Source organism: Natrix helvetica, assembly GCF_964273705.1.
Source record: "Natrix helvetica genome assembly, chromosome: 9".
In the NCBI taxonomy this organism is placed as follows: domain Eukaryota; kingdom Metazoa; phylum Chordata; class Lepidosauria; order Squamata; family Natricidae; genus Natrix; species Natrix helvetica.
In genome coordinates this window covers 16,523,197-16,537,637 of record NC_138560.1, presented here as the reverse complement: position 1 = coordinate 16,537,637, position 14,441 = coordinate 16,523,197, and the positions used below count along the sequence as shown (strand labels likewise).

The following is a 14,441-nucleotide window of genomic DNA, read 5'->3' as shown; positions in this document are numbered from 1 at the left end:
ATGGATTTTCTTGCGAGAGGCAAGAAATTCCCCCTTGAAATTCTACGCTAAACTGCTTAGAATAAACAAAACCTAACCCCAAATCTACAGTGAATGTTTGGATCATCAATCACTCATTTTTGGGAATATATGCATGTATGCATGTTTGTTGGGTCCATTTGTACCTTGAATTTTCCTTTACGGGTCTATAGCATGTAGACTGGAATGAGTGAGAAGCATATCCCTCTACATCCCTCCTCTCATGTAGGAGAAGGAATGGCAGAACTGGGGGTGGAGTCAAAAGTGTGATCAGCCTAGAATCCCTATGTAGCCACAGGTGAACTAAGCCCAACCTTCCTAGAATTTTGTTGACCCTAACTTCACGCAGGTGCTAACCAGGGGTGAAATCCAGCAGGTTCTGGAGAACCGGTAGCGGAAATTTTGAGTAGTTCGGAGAACCGGCAAATGCCGCCACTGGCTGGCCCCAGAGTGGGGAGGGAATGGGTATTTTGCAGTCTCCTTCCCCTGCCATGCCTACCAAACCACACCACACACCCCCAAGCCACGCCCACAGAACCGGTAGTAAAAAAATCACCACTAACCATTAGTTGAGAAGGTTCCCATGCGTAGGCATGATCAGCAATAAATCCATTTAATTGGATCTTCACAGTGTGGACCTAGTCTTTTGTGCCTGACATTAATCTTCTCAACTAACAGCGCCTGCTTGGAGTTGGATAAGACTCAAAAGAATTCAAGGGAGGTTGGACTTAGTTTGCTTGTGGCTATGCAGGGATTCTAGTCTAATCCCTCTTTTCACTCTGCCCCCAGATTCTGTCTCATTCCCAATTTTAAGCATTTCTAGAGTAGCTCTCTCTGAAAGGGAATTCTGTACAAAAAATGAATTGGTTATATTCCTCAGCAAGGCCGTTGCAAGCTTGATACCCGTGTTATGATAACAGAACCATCAAATAATTCAGGCCAATTAAAACATGTTTTTGGCTTCTCACATATTTCAAAATCTCATTAAAGACTCTCATTAAAGAAATAGTAGGTGATTCATGAATACTGAATCAGTTAAATTCACATACAGATAGTCCTTGACTTACGACTACAATTGAGCCAAAATTTATGTTGCTAAGTGAGACCATTGTGGTTTTTGCCCCATTTTGCAACCTTCCTTGCCACAGTTGTTAAGTGAATCACTGCAGCTGTTAAGCTAGCAACACAGTTGTTTAGTGAATCCGGCGTCCCCATTGATTTTGCTCGACAGAAGGTCACAAAGGGGGATAACATCATCCCAGGACGCTTCAGCCGTCATAAATATGAGTCAGTCGCCAAGCATCCAGATTTTAATCACATGACCATGGGGATGCTGCAACGATTGTAAGTCGCTTTTTTTTCCAATGATGTTGTAACTTTGAACCATCACTAAATGAGCCGTTGTAAGTCGAGGACTACCAGCATATGTGTGATTATCTTCTTCTCTTAGGCTAAGTCCCTAGTTGTTCCTCAGTTCATTAAATAGATAATAATATCCTAACAGTATTATAGTGAGAAAAGAGTTTTAAGCCGTTGGTGCTGTTCCCTTGGCAGCGCAGAAGTCTGAAGCAAAGCATTCCTGACAACTTGATAAATAGCTGTCCAGCTTCTCTTGAATTCATCCAGCCAATAACCTAGTCTCTTTCTTTCTAAGTCACTGATGTCACTGGGTTTTTTTTTTCCAAAAATTTTTTATTGGTTTTTACACATATATGGGAAAAGGTAGGTGGATGTAAAAAAAATTTTTGGGCAGCTCCCACACTGGTATTAGTAACCCATCCGGCACTCACGGATTTTACAATCTTAAAAACAAATACAAAAGATAAGCAGAAAACAAGATCTTATTCTATAATGATAACCATGTGTTCATTCATTTTCCTTTGTCACTGCTGATGTCACTGTTGACTTGCTTTTAACTGTTAGGCAGTTCTTCCAAATCCACTCCTGAAAAATGCGTTGTGAATTTTGGCTTTGAATGTAATGAGGAAATGCATTCATGTCATCATGTAAAATTTCTCTTTTTAAAAAAAAAAAATCTCTGAGAAATGGATGCAGGTCAGGATTAGAACCCTAGAAGTTTCAATCTCAGTCAGTTGAAAGAATTTATCTAAGATTCTTTATAAGTGGTCAGTAATTCAAGATCGACACAGGGATTGGAGATCTCTTATTATAAAGCGCTTTTATTCAAAGCTTGAGTGGTTTTCTTCCCGTTTTACACACGAATATGACAGACTTTATTCTTTTTTTTTCCCAGACTGCATAATGCTGTACAAATGAAACAGAAAGATAAGCAGACCATCAGCCAATTGGAGAAAAAGCTAAAAGCGGAGCAAGAAGCGCGGACCTTTGTAGAAAAGCAATTGATGGAAGAAAAAAAAAGGAAGAAGTTGGAGGAAGCAACAGCTGCTCGGGCTGTTGCATTTGCCGCTGCTACCAGGTACTTGGTTCCTGCTGCTTCTTTTCTTCTAGACCTGTATTGCTCAAACTTGGCAACTTTAAGACGTGTGGACTTCAACTCCCAGAATTCCCCAGCCAGCTGGGGAATTCTGGGAGTTGAATGCCACGCGTCTTAAAGTTGCCAAGATTGGGAACCCCTGCTCTAGATCCAAAGATTTGGAAGGACAGAATGGTGGGAAAAAAAGAGTTGTTAATTCATCAAACATTTGCTAGAACAATAAGGTGAGAAACACTCTACTTTTTCTCCGATTAATATTTTGAGTGCTTAAGGCATGCCTGTCATGATCAGGTTAGCCAGTCATATAGGAGTTTAGGAAAAACACCTAAAGAGTTGAAAAACTGACGATTGTGTTTCTGAGTTACAAATTTTCTTGATCATATTTGTCTTTATTCACCATTTACAGTAATTTGATCACCTTTTTAAAAAGGCAGCAGTCAATTACATGATATGGGGAGCAAGGTTTTGTGCTGTTTCATGCAATTCATTTGTATTTGATATATGATGTGTACAAATGTCTATGCCATAGTATAAAAATGAAACTCTAAGAAAATAACATTCTGGCTTATAGCATTTCAGACTGTATATATGGGCTCATATTTTTGGGGAGGAGGGGGTGTCTCTACTGCGAGACAATAAAACTATATGAATGAAATAGTACAGGTTGTCTCCACCTATGATCATAATTGAGCTTGGGAATTACCATATTTTTCGGAGTATATGGCACACCTTTTTCCCTCAAAAAAGAGGCTGAAAAACTGGGTGCGTCTTATACACTGAATGCAGCATTTTTTGCCTCCCGAAACCCTTCACCAAAATGGCCGTGCAGAGCCTTTAAGAGGCTTGTAGAGTGCTCCTGGGGACTGGGGAGGGCAGAAATGAGCAAAAAATGGGCTGTTTTTTCCTCAATCCCCCCCCCCAGCCCCCAGGAGCACTCTACAAGCCGCCTAAAGGCTATGCATGCCCTTTTTTTGAAAAGAAAAAAAAAACAGGTCCGTTTTCACGAAAAACGGGCCATTTTTGGGAGATCTGCAGAGTGCAAAAACTTTTTTTTTAATTTGCCTCTTCAAAATCTTGGTGCGTCTTATAATCCGGTATGTCTTATACACCAAAAAATACGGTATGTTTATACATGTCACCATGTGACTGGACCTGTCTTAATGACTATTATGGCAATGATAAGGCAGCCCTCATTAAGCAAACCCACTTTCCTCTGTGGGCTGGTTTTTGCCGGAAACCAGAAGTAAACACCAGTTTCCGGCAAAAACATCACAGATCAATCACATGACTGCCGGACCCCACAACCGCCCATAAATTGACTGTAAAAAATATGATTTCTGTAATAAGGTTGTCAAAGTCTGGAATGCTCTACCTGATTCAGTTGTTTCAGCTACACATTTTCACAGTTTCAGTCACAAATTTACTTCTGTGGACCTTACATCACACTTAAGTGGTTAGTAGAGGGGGCATGCATAAGTGCACTGTGCCTATCATCCCTACCACTGTATTTTTATTCTTGTTCTCGTTTTTGTCTGACAAATGTTAACAAATAAATGAATGTCAGTACCAAGTGCCCAAAATGCAGTCACATGACAATAGGCAAGGGTGATGTTAGAACTTTGAAACTTGGCCATAAGTCTTAGGAGAGGTTTGTCAGAACTTCTGACAGCTGATAATTGATTGGTCATAAATTGAGGACTACCTGTAAAGCTCAGATGATGTGACCTTTCTGACAAGTTAGTCCTTTGTGTACTCAGAGCATGTTATTCTCATCCAAACATGCGAAATCCTTCCCCTATAGAGTCTGATATTTAAGAGTCCAGAACAAGCTTTATTATAGTGTAAAGATAAAGGTAAAGGTTCCCCTCACACATACATGCTAGTCGTTTCCGACTCTAGGGGATGGTGCTTGTCTCTCTTTCAAAGCCAAACAGCAGCGCTGTCCGAAGCCATCTCTGTGGTCATGTGGCCGGCATGACTAAATGCCGAAGGAGCTCGGAACGCTTTTACCTTCCCACCAAAGTGGTCCCTATTTTTCTACTTGCATTTTTACATGCTTTCGAACTGCTAGGTTGGCAGAAGCTGGGACAAGTAACGGGAGCTCACTCCGTTGCATGGCACTAGGGATTCGAACCACCAAACTGCCAATCTTACTGATCGACAAGCTCAGCGTCTTAGCCACTGAGCCACTGCGTCCCCTTTTATTTTTATTATTACATTATACGAGACCCTATAAACTTACTCTCTTATCAGAGGCAGGATGGATGAATCCAGAGAGGGTATGCAAAAGATTTAATCTGAACTTATCTGTGCCAAAGTTTTTTAGCCACTGGTGAAGTATTAAATATGACTCAAAATGCAGGACTGGTTTGGACAAAACTCAGCAGCACTTTTTCATGCGGCTGTTGACAAAAATAGGATTGCCAGCATGATCGCCAACGTCCGATGACGGATATGGCACAAGAAGAAGAAGAAGAAGAAGAATGCAGCATTTTCTTTTTCAGATATTGAACTGAGAAGGGAAGATTACAAACATCAGGTAAATACGTGCAACAGTTCCCCTTCTCCTGTTTCTGGAGGGTTTTTTAGGAAACAAAACCTCATTTTGGAAATCTACAGCTGCAAACCTAACCAAAGATTATATGGTTCACAAATTATGTTTTCTTTTGCACTGCTATTCATCTGCTTTATAAAAGGAAGTCCCCATTCATGAAATTAGCGGAAACCCAGACTGAAAGCTTCCCCTCTTCTCTCTTTCCCCTTATTTTTTTTGCTAGAGGAGAATGCACTGAGACATTACGAAATCGCATCAGAGACCTGGAGACAGAGTGCAAAAAGCTAACTATTGATATAAAGGTGAAAGAAGATCAGATACGAGATCTAGAAATGAAAGTTCAGGTAAGGAGAAAGTAACAAAATGTTCCGTGAGTCTATTAGCCAGAATTCTAAGGTTAGATTTTAAATTTAGCAAAACATTTGCAAGATTTGAAAAATACACCAGGGTTTTACTCTTTTCTTACTCTAAATTAGCTTGAGGTAGGCTACAATTCTATCTCCCATAGATTGGTCATGCTGGGAATGATGGAAGATATAATCTTAACACATTTCCAAGGTGCTCATTTGGGGAAGAATGAACCTCAAAGCTGTCTTTTTATTTTCCACACCTTTTCCAGCAATAATATTTGCTTACTGAAAAGAATGTCTTAACCTACACCAGTGGTGGGATTCAAATTTTTTTTGCTACTGGTTCTGTGGGCGTGGCATGGTAGCCGTGGCATGGCTTGGTGGCCGTGGCAGAGGAAGGATACTGCAAAATCCCCATTTCCTCCCCACTCCTGGGGGGAAGGATGCTGCAAAATCTCCATCCCCCACCCCATCCTGCTTTCCAGCTCCGTTCTCCTGTGCAGGGCAACAAAAGAAGACCCAGCTGATCAACTGGGACTTGGGAGGCAACGAATAGATGGGGGCAGGGCCAGCCAGAGGTGGTATTTGCTGGTTCTTCTCAAAATTTCCACTACCGGTTCACTAGAACCAGTCAGAACTGACTGAATACCTCCTCTGGCCTACACTTCACTGTTTGAGTAATGACAATCTGCAAATGAGGTCTAACAGATTTCCTTAGTTCTATCTGATTAATTTCAAAGTTAATCCAGTCCCAAAAGTTTTCTTGACGTACATTTCCAAAACTAAAATTATGTTCACAAAATATGGGTGCAAAAGGGATGAAGACCATAATCAAATTGATTCCACAATGGTGGGAAAATGTGTAAACTGTGCTTAAGAAAAAAAATAAACTGTAAGAAATATTTCCAGAATCTGGAACCCATTGTTTACAAGTCTTATAACAGTTACACATTTTTGATAAGGCAGCATTTCCAGGGGAGAATGGGGAGAGGGAAGGTTAACAATTTACCTTATTTCCCGAGGACTGTGAAAACGAAAGAAGCAAGGTGCAAAAATTAAGGAGCAGAGGGAGAGGCAGATTTCAGTACTTTCTGTAGGAACAGAAGCTGGCTGGGTAACCTTGAGCCATTCACTCCCCCTCAACTCAAATCAGCATCAGGATCTGTGGCATGCTGGCTGAGAAACAAAATCCCTTATGGCATCTTGCACTAATAGCTTTGTTGTAAGAACTAGGCAAGCACAAAGCAAAAACAGTCTATGGGAGACCAATTGGGGACTGAAAGCTATCCAGATCTGGATGACACTAGAAAAGGCAGCTATTGAGTGTACTTAAACAACTAATCATTGCATTTTCTTGCCCACTAATTTAAGAAAAAAACCACTTTGTTCAGAGTCTTCAATTTGGATAGAACAGGAGTGGGGAGAATCTGCAACTGTTTCAGGAAACCTTCGTATTTTGTTAAGAATTTAACATCCTATGAATTTCCAATGAAATAGCTTCACTTTTTGAAACTTTTTTGTATGTCCCATGTTTGAACAAGTCAAATTAGCTCAACAAACAGGTGGTTGATTACCGAGGGTCAATCTATGAAGGAAAGTCGTCATAGCCATTGTCACGAATTATTCTGAAATGAGATTAAAGACATTTCTGAAGAACAGGGTTACCAACCAGGCTTATATGCTAACTGTAGAATTTATCTGAATAATATTTTGGGGGAAATATGCTTGTCTCCACCATATAAGCTTCTCAGAGACATTCTAAGGGTCCACAGCAAGAATGGTATGTGAATGAGCAGGACGTTTATGCTTTTACTTTAACTTGGAGCCTGAGAGACCCATATCAATATGTACCTTCTCAACTATAGGATAATTATTATCCTATATACCTCATCTGATGATACATTTGCCCACACCAAGGCCAACACCAACATTCAGCGGTAACCATATCGGTCTTTTCAAAGCTCTTGGCAAAAAAAAAAATATCTATATACTACTAAGACTTTTAGTAGTATATAGATATTATTACTTACTTAGTAGTAAGTTGAGACAGGTAGTCCTCAACATACGATCACAATTGAGCGCAAAATTTTATGTTGCTAAGCGAGATGTTTGTTAAGTGAGTTTTTTCACCATTTTATGAGCTTTCTTGCCACAGTTGTTTAAGTGAATCACTCCAGTTGTTAAATTAGTAACACGGTTGTTAAGTGAATCTAGCTTCCTCATTGACTTTGCTTGTCAGAAGGTCGCATGACCTTGGGACACTGCAACTGTCATAAATGTGAATCAGTTGTCAAGCATCCTAATGTAAATCACGTGACCATGGGGATGCTGCAATGGTCGTAAGTGTGAAAAACGGTCATAAGTCACTTTTTTCAGTGCCGTTGTAACTGATCATTAAATGAACTGTTGTAAGTCGAGGACTACCTGTGACCTTTACCTGGGCGAAATGGTACATCATAGGGCAAATTTGTTTCAACTATGTTACCTCAAATGGATAGAATACTGGGATCCATCTACTCCCATGGAAATGACATTTTGGAGCGCTCTTGCCCTTTTGGCATTGCCACGTTGTTGCTCTTCAGCATTGCTGCCACACTGGAGCACTGATATGATCCTCATTTACAACGTTTCTCGACAGTTTCCCAAATACCATTGGGGAAACCATCAGGAAATAGTCAGTGGGGATTCTGTGACTGCAGCTGATGGCAGGAAGGCAATAGTGGGTTTGCGTGACGAAATATATATGAAAGGATGACCCAACAAGTCACGGGTTGTCTAGGGACCGCTAAACATTTCCAAATCCATATGAACTACTTCGGCGTTCAAACATGGCTTAAATGTGAGTGTGTTTGTACAGCTGGGTTCTTGGTGACCACACAGAAGTTTTTTTTTTTTTTTTGACAACAGTAGAAAAGGTGATTTTCCAAGATTTTGTTTACCTTTCTAATCTAGTCTGTAGCCCTGATTAACCTTTTCAGGATTTACCCGATTACAATGAGTAACATGAAAGTCTGAGGGTATTCCCAAGCGCCCAGAACCACGTGTTTGCCCCAGTTTCTCCCCCCTTCCCCACCCATAATTTTTCCTCTCCCTTGAATCTCATCCTAGTGACTGTGCTTGTAATGACCCTGCTTTAATTCCTTTGAAAGGAATGGCGGAAATACAAAGAGAATGAAAAGGACACAGAGGTATTAATGTCGGCCCTTTCAGCCATGCAGGATAAGACGCAGCACTTAGAGAACAGCCTGAGCGCAGAGACAAGGATCAAATTGGACCTCTTCTCTGCGTTAGGAGATGCCAAAAGACAGCTGGAAATAGCTCAAGGTAAGTGGGACCCCTGCGCTGAGTGCTAATAAATCTCGGGGTGCCTCTAGTGCATTGTAAGAACCCAAAGTGCAGGTAGTCCTCATTTAGTGACCACAATTGGTACCAGCAAGTCAGCCGTTCAGTGATCGCAAAGGGAAACCATGACTGTGCTTACGATCTTCCTTTAGCGTTCCTTGGTTTTTGCAGACGTGCGAAGGTCATAAATGCAAGAATTTTCATCACCATCATAACTGTGTGTGTGGTTACTTAACAAGTTAGCCGCTCAATGAGGACTACCTGTAATCCTTGTGGGGAGCTTCCATTGCAGCTTTGAATATCACCGCATGATATGTGAGGGCATTTCCTTGTGTTTTCAAAGCCATTGCTGGAAAGTTTTCATTGGGAAAAACTGGCAAGGAAAGATCCCTCTGGCCCTTTGGCTCTTGACTGCTGAAAAAAAAACTTTGAAATGAACTCTCAGAGCAATCTTTTCTGACCTGACCATTTGTCTCCCATCTGCTTAAAAGTGTTTTTGCTCTGTTTAACGTTTTTCTGAGCGTTTGGCTCAATAATTCACTGGCTAATTAACTTCCATTATAAAAGTTACTATAATCATAAGAGCATCAGTTATGGACAGTTGGTTCAAAAATCGATTCTTTAACTTCCTTTTTTTTTAAAAAAGAATTATTAAAATTTCATACTATGAAAAACAAATTAAAATAAAGACAGTAGGGAAATGGGAAAGGGAATAAACATGGACAAAGAAGTGTGGGGTAGAGGGTGGGGGAGAAAAAAGTATTAACTTCCAACTTTTTTTTAAGTGCAGTAGAATGCAAATAGTAAGATACAGCCTCAACTTTTTACTTTTACGTACCTAGCACATTAGTCATTTCTATAACAATAGACTTACCTACTCAAAAAATCCCAAAGTCAAAACTTCTTTTTTTCTTTCTCCAGAAATCTCAGTTTTTTTTTTCTGAAGGGAAAGGAGATGGCCATATAAACCTAATCAAATTAAGCAACCCTTGTTATAAAAAAGGAAACAGTATAACCAAAGACAGCTCCCTCCTAACCCATTTCTGTAGCCCTTCGTAGTCTCCAACCCTACACAGCCAAAACTCAATTGCAGAGTAATAACTGAACAGCAATTTTTCTCCCTCTTACGGTGAAGCAGTTAATTGGGGAAAGGTTTTCTGTTATCCTTTTGTTTAAATCAAAGTACAAGCCCTAAAAGCAGGAAGAGGGGCAGGGATTCTCAAGAGAAGAGGGTCAACCTATTCTCCAAAGCACTTGAAGTCAGGACAAGAAGCAATGGATGGAAACTAATCAAGGAGAGAAGCAACCTAGAACTAAGGAGGAATTCCCTGACAGAACAATTAGTTCTGAAGTTGTGAATGCTGTAACACTGGTCGTTTTTAAGAAGAGATTGGACAACCGTTGGTCTGAATTAGTATAGGACTTCCTGCCTGGGCAGGGGTTCGACTAGAAGACCTCCAAGGACCCTTCCAACTCTGTTATTCTGACTTCAGTCCTGCTGAATGGGGGGAGATGGGGGAGAGAGTTCAAGCATGGGTCAGAAAAAGGAAGTTGCTGGGTTTGTTTGTTGTTGTTGGGTTGGCTTTTTTTAGCTTTCCAAGGATAGCAGCAAGCAAGGCTAGAAAACAGATCATTAAATTTTATTAGATCTGCAAACTCAACTCCAAGTGTGGACATTGCAAAAAAAAATGCAGTCTTAAGAAATTAAGAGCCCAGGCACAGCTGGAATTCCTCATGTTCTGAGCACAACGGAATGCTGAGAAAAGAGAATAATGCATTGCTAAATTCTTTTGAAATCGATAAATTTCATCCCTAACTCGTGGTGGTTCAGTGGCTAAGATGCTAAGCTTGTTGATGGAAAGGTCAGCAGTTCAGCAGTTCGAATCCCTAGCACTGTGTAACGGAGTCAGCTCCCGTTACTTGTCCCTGCTTCTGCTAATCTAGCAGTTCGAAAGCACGTAAAAATGCAAGTAGAAAAATAGGGACCACCTTTGGTGGGAAGGTAACAGTGCTCTGTGCATGTTCAGCGTTTAGTCATGCCGACCACATGACCACGGAGACGTCTTCAGACAGCGCTGGCTCTTCGGCTTTGAAACGGAGTAGAGCACCGCCCCCTAGAGTCGGGAACGACTAGCACATATGTGCGAGGGGAACCTTTACCTTTATCCCTAACTCTGTGGCTATCGTGTTTTCAAACCTTAAGAAAATGATTTTTTTTGTGCAGGTTTCTAGCATTGAAATAAAAGGCGCACTGGTCTCACAGGATAGCAGAAGCAAATCTTTCTGTGTCCATTTCTCCCTGTCCTCCTGGAAAATATTGCTGAGGAGAGGAAGAGCCCCTTTGGGTTTGAAAACCTTTGCAAAATCAGTCTTCCCTCTTCTCCATTTCATTTGGGAGTTTTGTCGGATGCTGTGAACTGCCACTTGATCCAGCAGAGGGTGCACAAGGCTAACAAAAGAATTGTCTTTCTTGAGTGATACCAGCACAAATCCCCGAACTGGGATATTTATTTTTCCTTGATATGTTGTAACACCACCCTCCCTTAACATGCCTTTTATCATAATACCTTTTTTAAAAAAATGTATATTGGTCTAGATAGGGTTGTCAAACTCCTGTCATCCCGGCATCATCACGTGACATATTGGGACCTCCCCCCCCTCTTCACTAAACAGAGCGTGGGTGTGGCCAGTGCGTGACGCATCCGACCCACATGTTTGACAGCCCTGGTCTAGGGTTTCTACAAGGTGTGGTTAAAAAAAAAAGTCAAGAGATGACAGTGCACTTGAATCTCCATTGTTGTTGGTCTGTTTTGTGTGCATCTGGAGCTTCAGTTGCACACAAAATAGCCCAACAACAATGGAGATTCAGTTGCAACTCCACCTGTTGTTGGTGTTTTGTGCGTGCCAATATAGCTTCAGTTACACTACTGCAGCCTCCCTTTTTTGGCTGTACTATGTAGGCCCCACTGAAAAGCCCTTCCTGTTAGGCACAAAGGATCGGGACCCTACATTAAGTTGCAGTACAGAAGAGTTATTATTTCAAGCCTATACACAAGAATCCAGTCAACTAACGGTCAGCACTAGATAAGGGTCAATGGAATTCAAGGAGGGCTAGGCTTGGGTCATTTGTGGCAACGTAAGGACTGTAAGCTAATGATGTGTTTGACTCCTCCTCCAGTTCTGTTTGCTCTTCTCCTATCTCTTAAAGTGAGCGGTTCTTTTCTTTTCTTTCTTTTTTGCAGGGCAAATAATTCAGAAAGATCAGGAAATCAAGGACCTAAAACAGAAGATCGCGGAAGTGATGGCAGTCATGCCCAGCATAACATACACTGCAGCCACCAGCACGCTGAGCCCAGTTTCTCCACACTATTCTTCCAAATTTGTGGAGACCAGCCCTTCTGGACTTGATCCTAATGCCTCAGTTTATCAACCCCTGAAGAAATAAGCGCCAACTTTCCACCTGTCGCACCGAAGGCATCACACAGAAAAATCTCTTGCAGTCAAGATGAAATTTGTATAGTGTGAGACTGTACTGATTTCTTGTTTAAAAATAAAAATAAAGGGAAGTGGGGGGCCCCAACACCAAGGTTTGACTCAAACTGCCCATCAGTTTTTTCTTGCAAATTTTTAGAAAAACTCACAAAACTTTACACATTTTTTTTTCTTGGCCAATGCATTAAGGGGAAAAGAACCCACAATTCTTGGTTTTCATATAGCAAATTCTGCTTCTCTTTGTTAGTTCAAGTGAATTCACGCACAGACACCCACGCATAAATGAATTGCTGCAAAGTTTCCCCTTGAAACTACCCAAAAGAATTTAAAAAATAGCAGCTCTGCTTGATTTTAAACCCTTCCCCCCCCCCCCAATTTCTTTTAAATATAATGAAGCTAAAACGGCAAATTAAAAATGGCAAGGAATAATGATGGAAATTCTTTAGTCTGTTTTTTTTTTTAATGGCGAAAGAGTTTGTAGTGAAATAAAGCTTTGATATAGAGGATGGTGAAATGGGGTTGAACGGAAGGAAGAATGTCCAAGAGATGAATTTGCTTACCCCACTCAGGACCAAATGTGTAATAAGAGGGCATCATTTTCTTGAAGGAAGGCAATAAACACATGATAACGACATGTTCTTGGTACTTTTGTGAAGGTTCCCATCAGGATACTTAATGGCTTGAAAGATGCTAATGTTGGCAGGACCTTGAGAAACTAAGAGATGCCAAGAGGAAATTTGACAATTTGAGAATTATCTCTCTTCCCCCACTCCCGTTTTGCTCCCACATAGCCTGAAATAAAAAATAAAGCTCGTTTTACAGAGTCTACTGCAGGTCACCAATATAATTTGGATGTCATCTGCGGTTACATCTCTTTTCTGTTCATTTCTGGGTACCAAATCCAACAGTGTTTCCGATGATCAGGATATGCTGTAGCTGAATAGTAACAGAGGGAGTATTGTAGTAAAAGCAGAGCGGTGCAACGTAGGGTATTCCAGAGACTGTCCGACTGGTTCATAAAAAAGGGCAGCTTGGGTGTTTTGGTTTGCTTTGTTTTTTGTTTTTTTTAAAAAAAAGTCAAATTTCAATTACGCTTTCTATCATCCTGAGTTTGACAGTTTCATTTCAATGAGACTGGGCTAAAATCTCAGCTGTTGTGCCAAGGAGATTTTGTTTTTGTTTTTTAAAGAATTTTTAAAAAAGAAACTCAAAATTGCACAAAGATTTCAGTTTAAATGTATATTGTGCATTGGTAGGAAAGTGTGTTGCACTGGCGACTTTTGAAGTGTTTAAGGTTTGAGTATGGGTGGGAGGGGCAGTGGGGCAGGGATTCAAACTTGTATTAGTAACTAGCAAAATTATTAAAAAGAGAAACGAATTCATTATGATTTTGCAAACATGCAGTGGACTCTGGAAGGACAAAGTTCTTCTTTAAAACACTTTTTAAAGTTTCATAATTGGCAGGTATGCCTTGTTTAAAAACAAATTCAGTAGGACAAGCAAGTCAATAAAATATGAGTATTAACGGTCCATCATTTTAAATCAGATTCTTTTTCAGATTAAAAAAAAAAATCCTAGCTTTAGCCAGGCGTGCATGTTGCTGTCATTTTGCTTTTTGGAATCATCTTGTGTAATTGTCACCATGAAAGTGTTACTCAGAAATGTCATTGGTTTTCATCTTTGTGCAAAAACATGAACTCTTGTCATTGACTTTTTTGTGTTGAGGTTCCCCCATTTTTTTATTTTTATTTTTTATTGTTTTATTTTTCTTGGCTGCCCTTTTGGGCACTCTTTCTGTTGAAATACTTGGTCTTGGCTGCATTCCTTTTTTTTCTGTGGGGTTTACAAAAAAAATATAAAAAATAAACATTTTCTTGCAGATAAGTCATTTTTTGGGGGTTTGTTTGTTTAAGTGATTGATGAGATAGATTTAAAACTCTTGGAAAGGTAAACAGATTTGGGTTTTAAGAATAGTTTGGGTGTCATCTAGCATAGTGTTTCTCAACCTTGACAACTTTAAGACTCCAGAATTCCCAAGCCAACATATGCTCAAGTGAAGTCATCTTAGGTCACTGAGAACTACACTTAAAATCTTTGGGGCGGGCACAGTAAGCAGAGTGATGATGCAAATTGGACCCAAATAATACCTGTGGGCAAAGGAGCCCTGGTGGTACAGTGGTTAGAATTCAGTATTGCAAGCAGACTCTGCTCACTGCCAGGAGTTCGATCC

The 14,441-nt window shown here is 40.5% G+C and overlaps 1 protein-coding gene across 2 annotated transcripts in view; it reads left to right on the top strand.

Moving 5' to 3' along the window:
* The window catches only part of MACO1 (macoilin 1), a 64,368-nt gene extending 50,273 nt beyond the window's left edge, over positions 1–14,095 (top strand). For both annotated transcript variants that reach the window (XM_081961926.1, XM_081961925.1), the window contains exons 8-11: positions 2,273–2,455; positions 5,251–5,371; positions 8,527–8,701; positions 11,962–14,095. In XM_081961926.1, the coding sequence (XP_081818052.1) occupies positions 2,273–2,455; positions 5,251–5,371; positions 8,527–8,701; positions 11,962–12,164 (682 nt within the window). In that variant the 3' untranslated portion in view covers positions 12,165–14,095. The remainder of the gene's footprint in view (positions 1–2,272; positions 2,456–5,250; positions 5,372–8,526; positions 8,702–11,961) is intronic.
* The last annotated feature ends 346 nt before the right edge of the window (positions 14,096–14,441 follow it).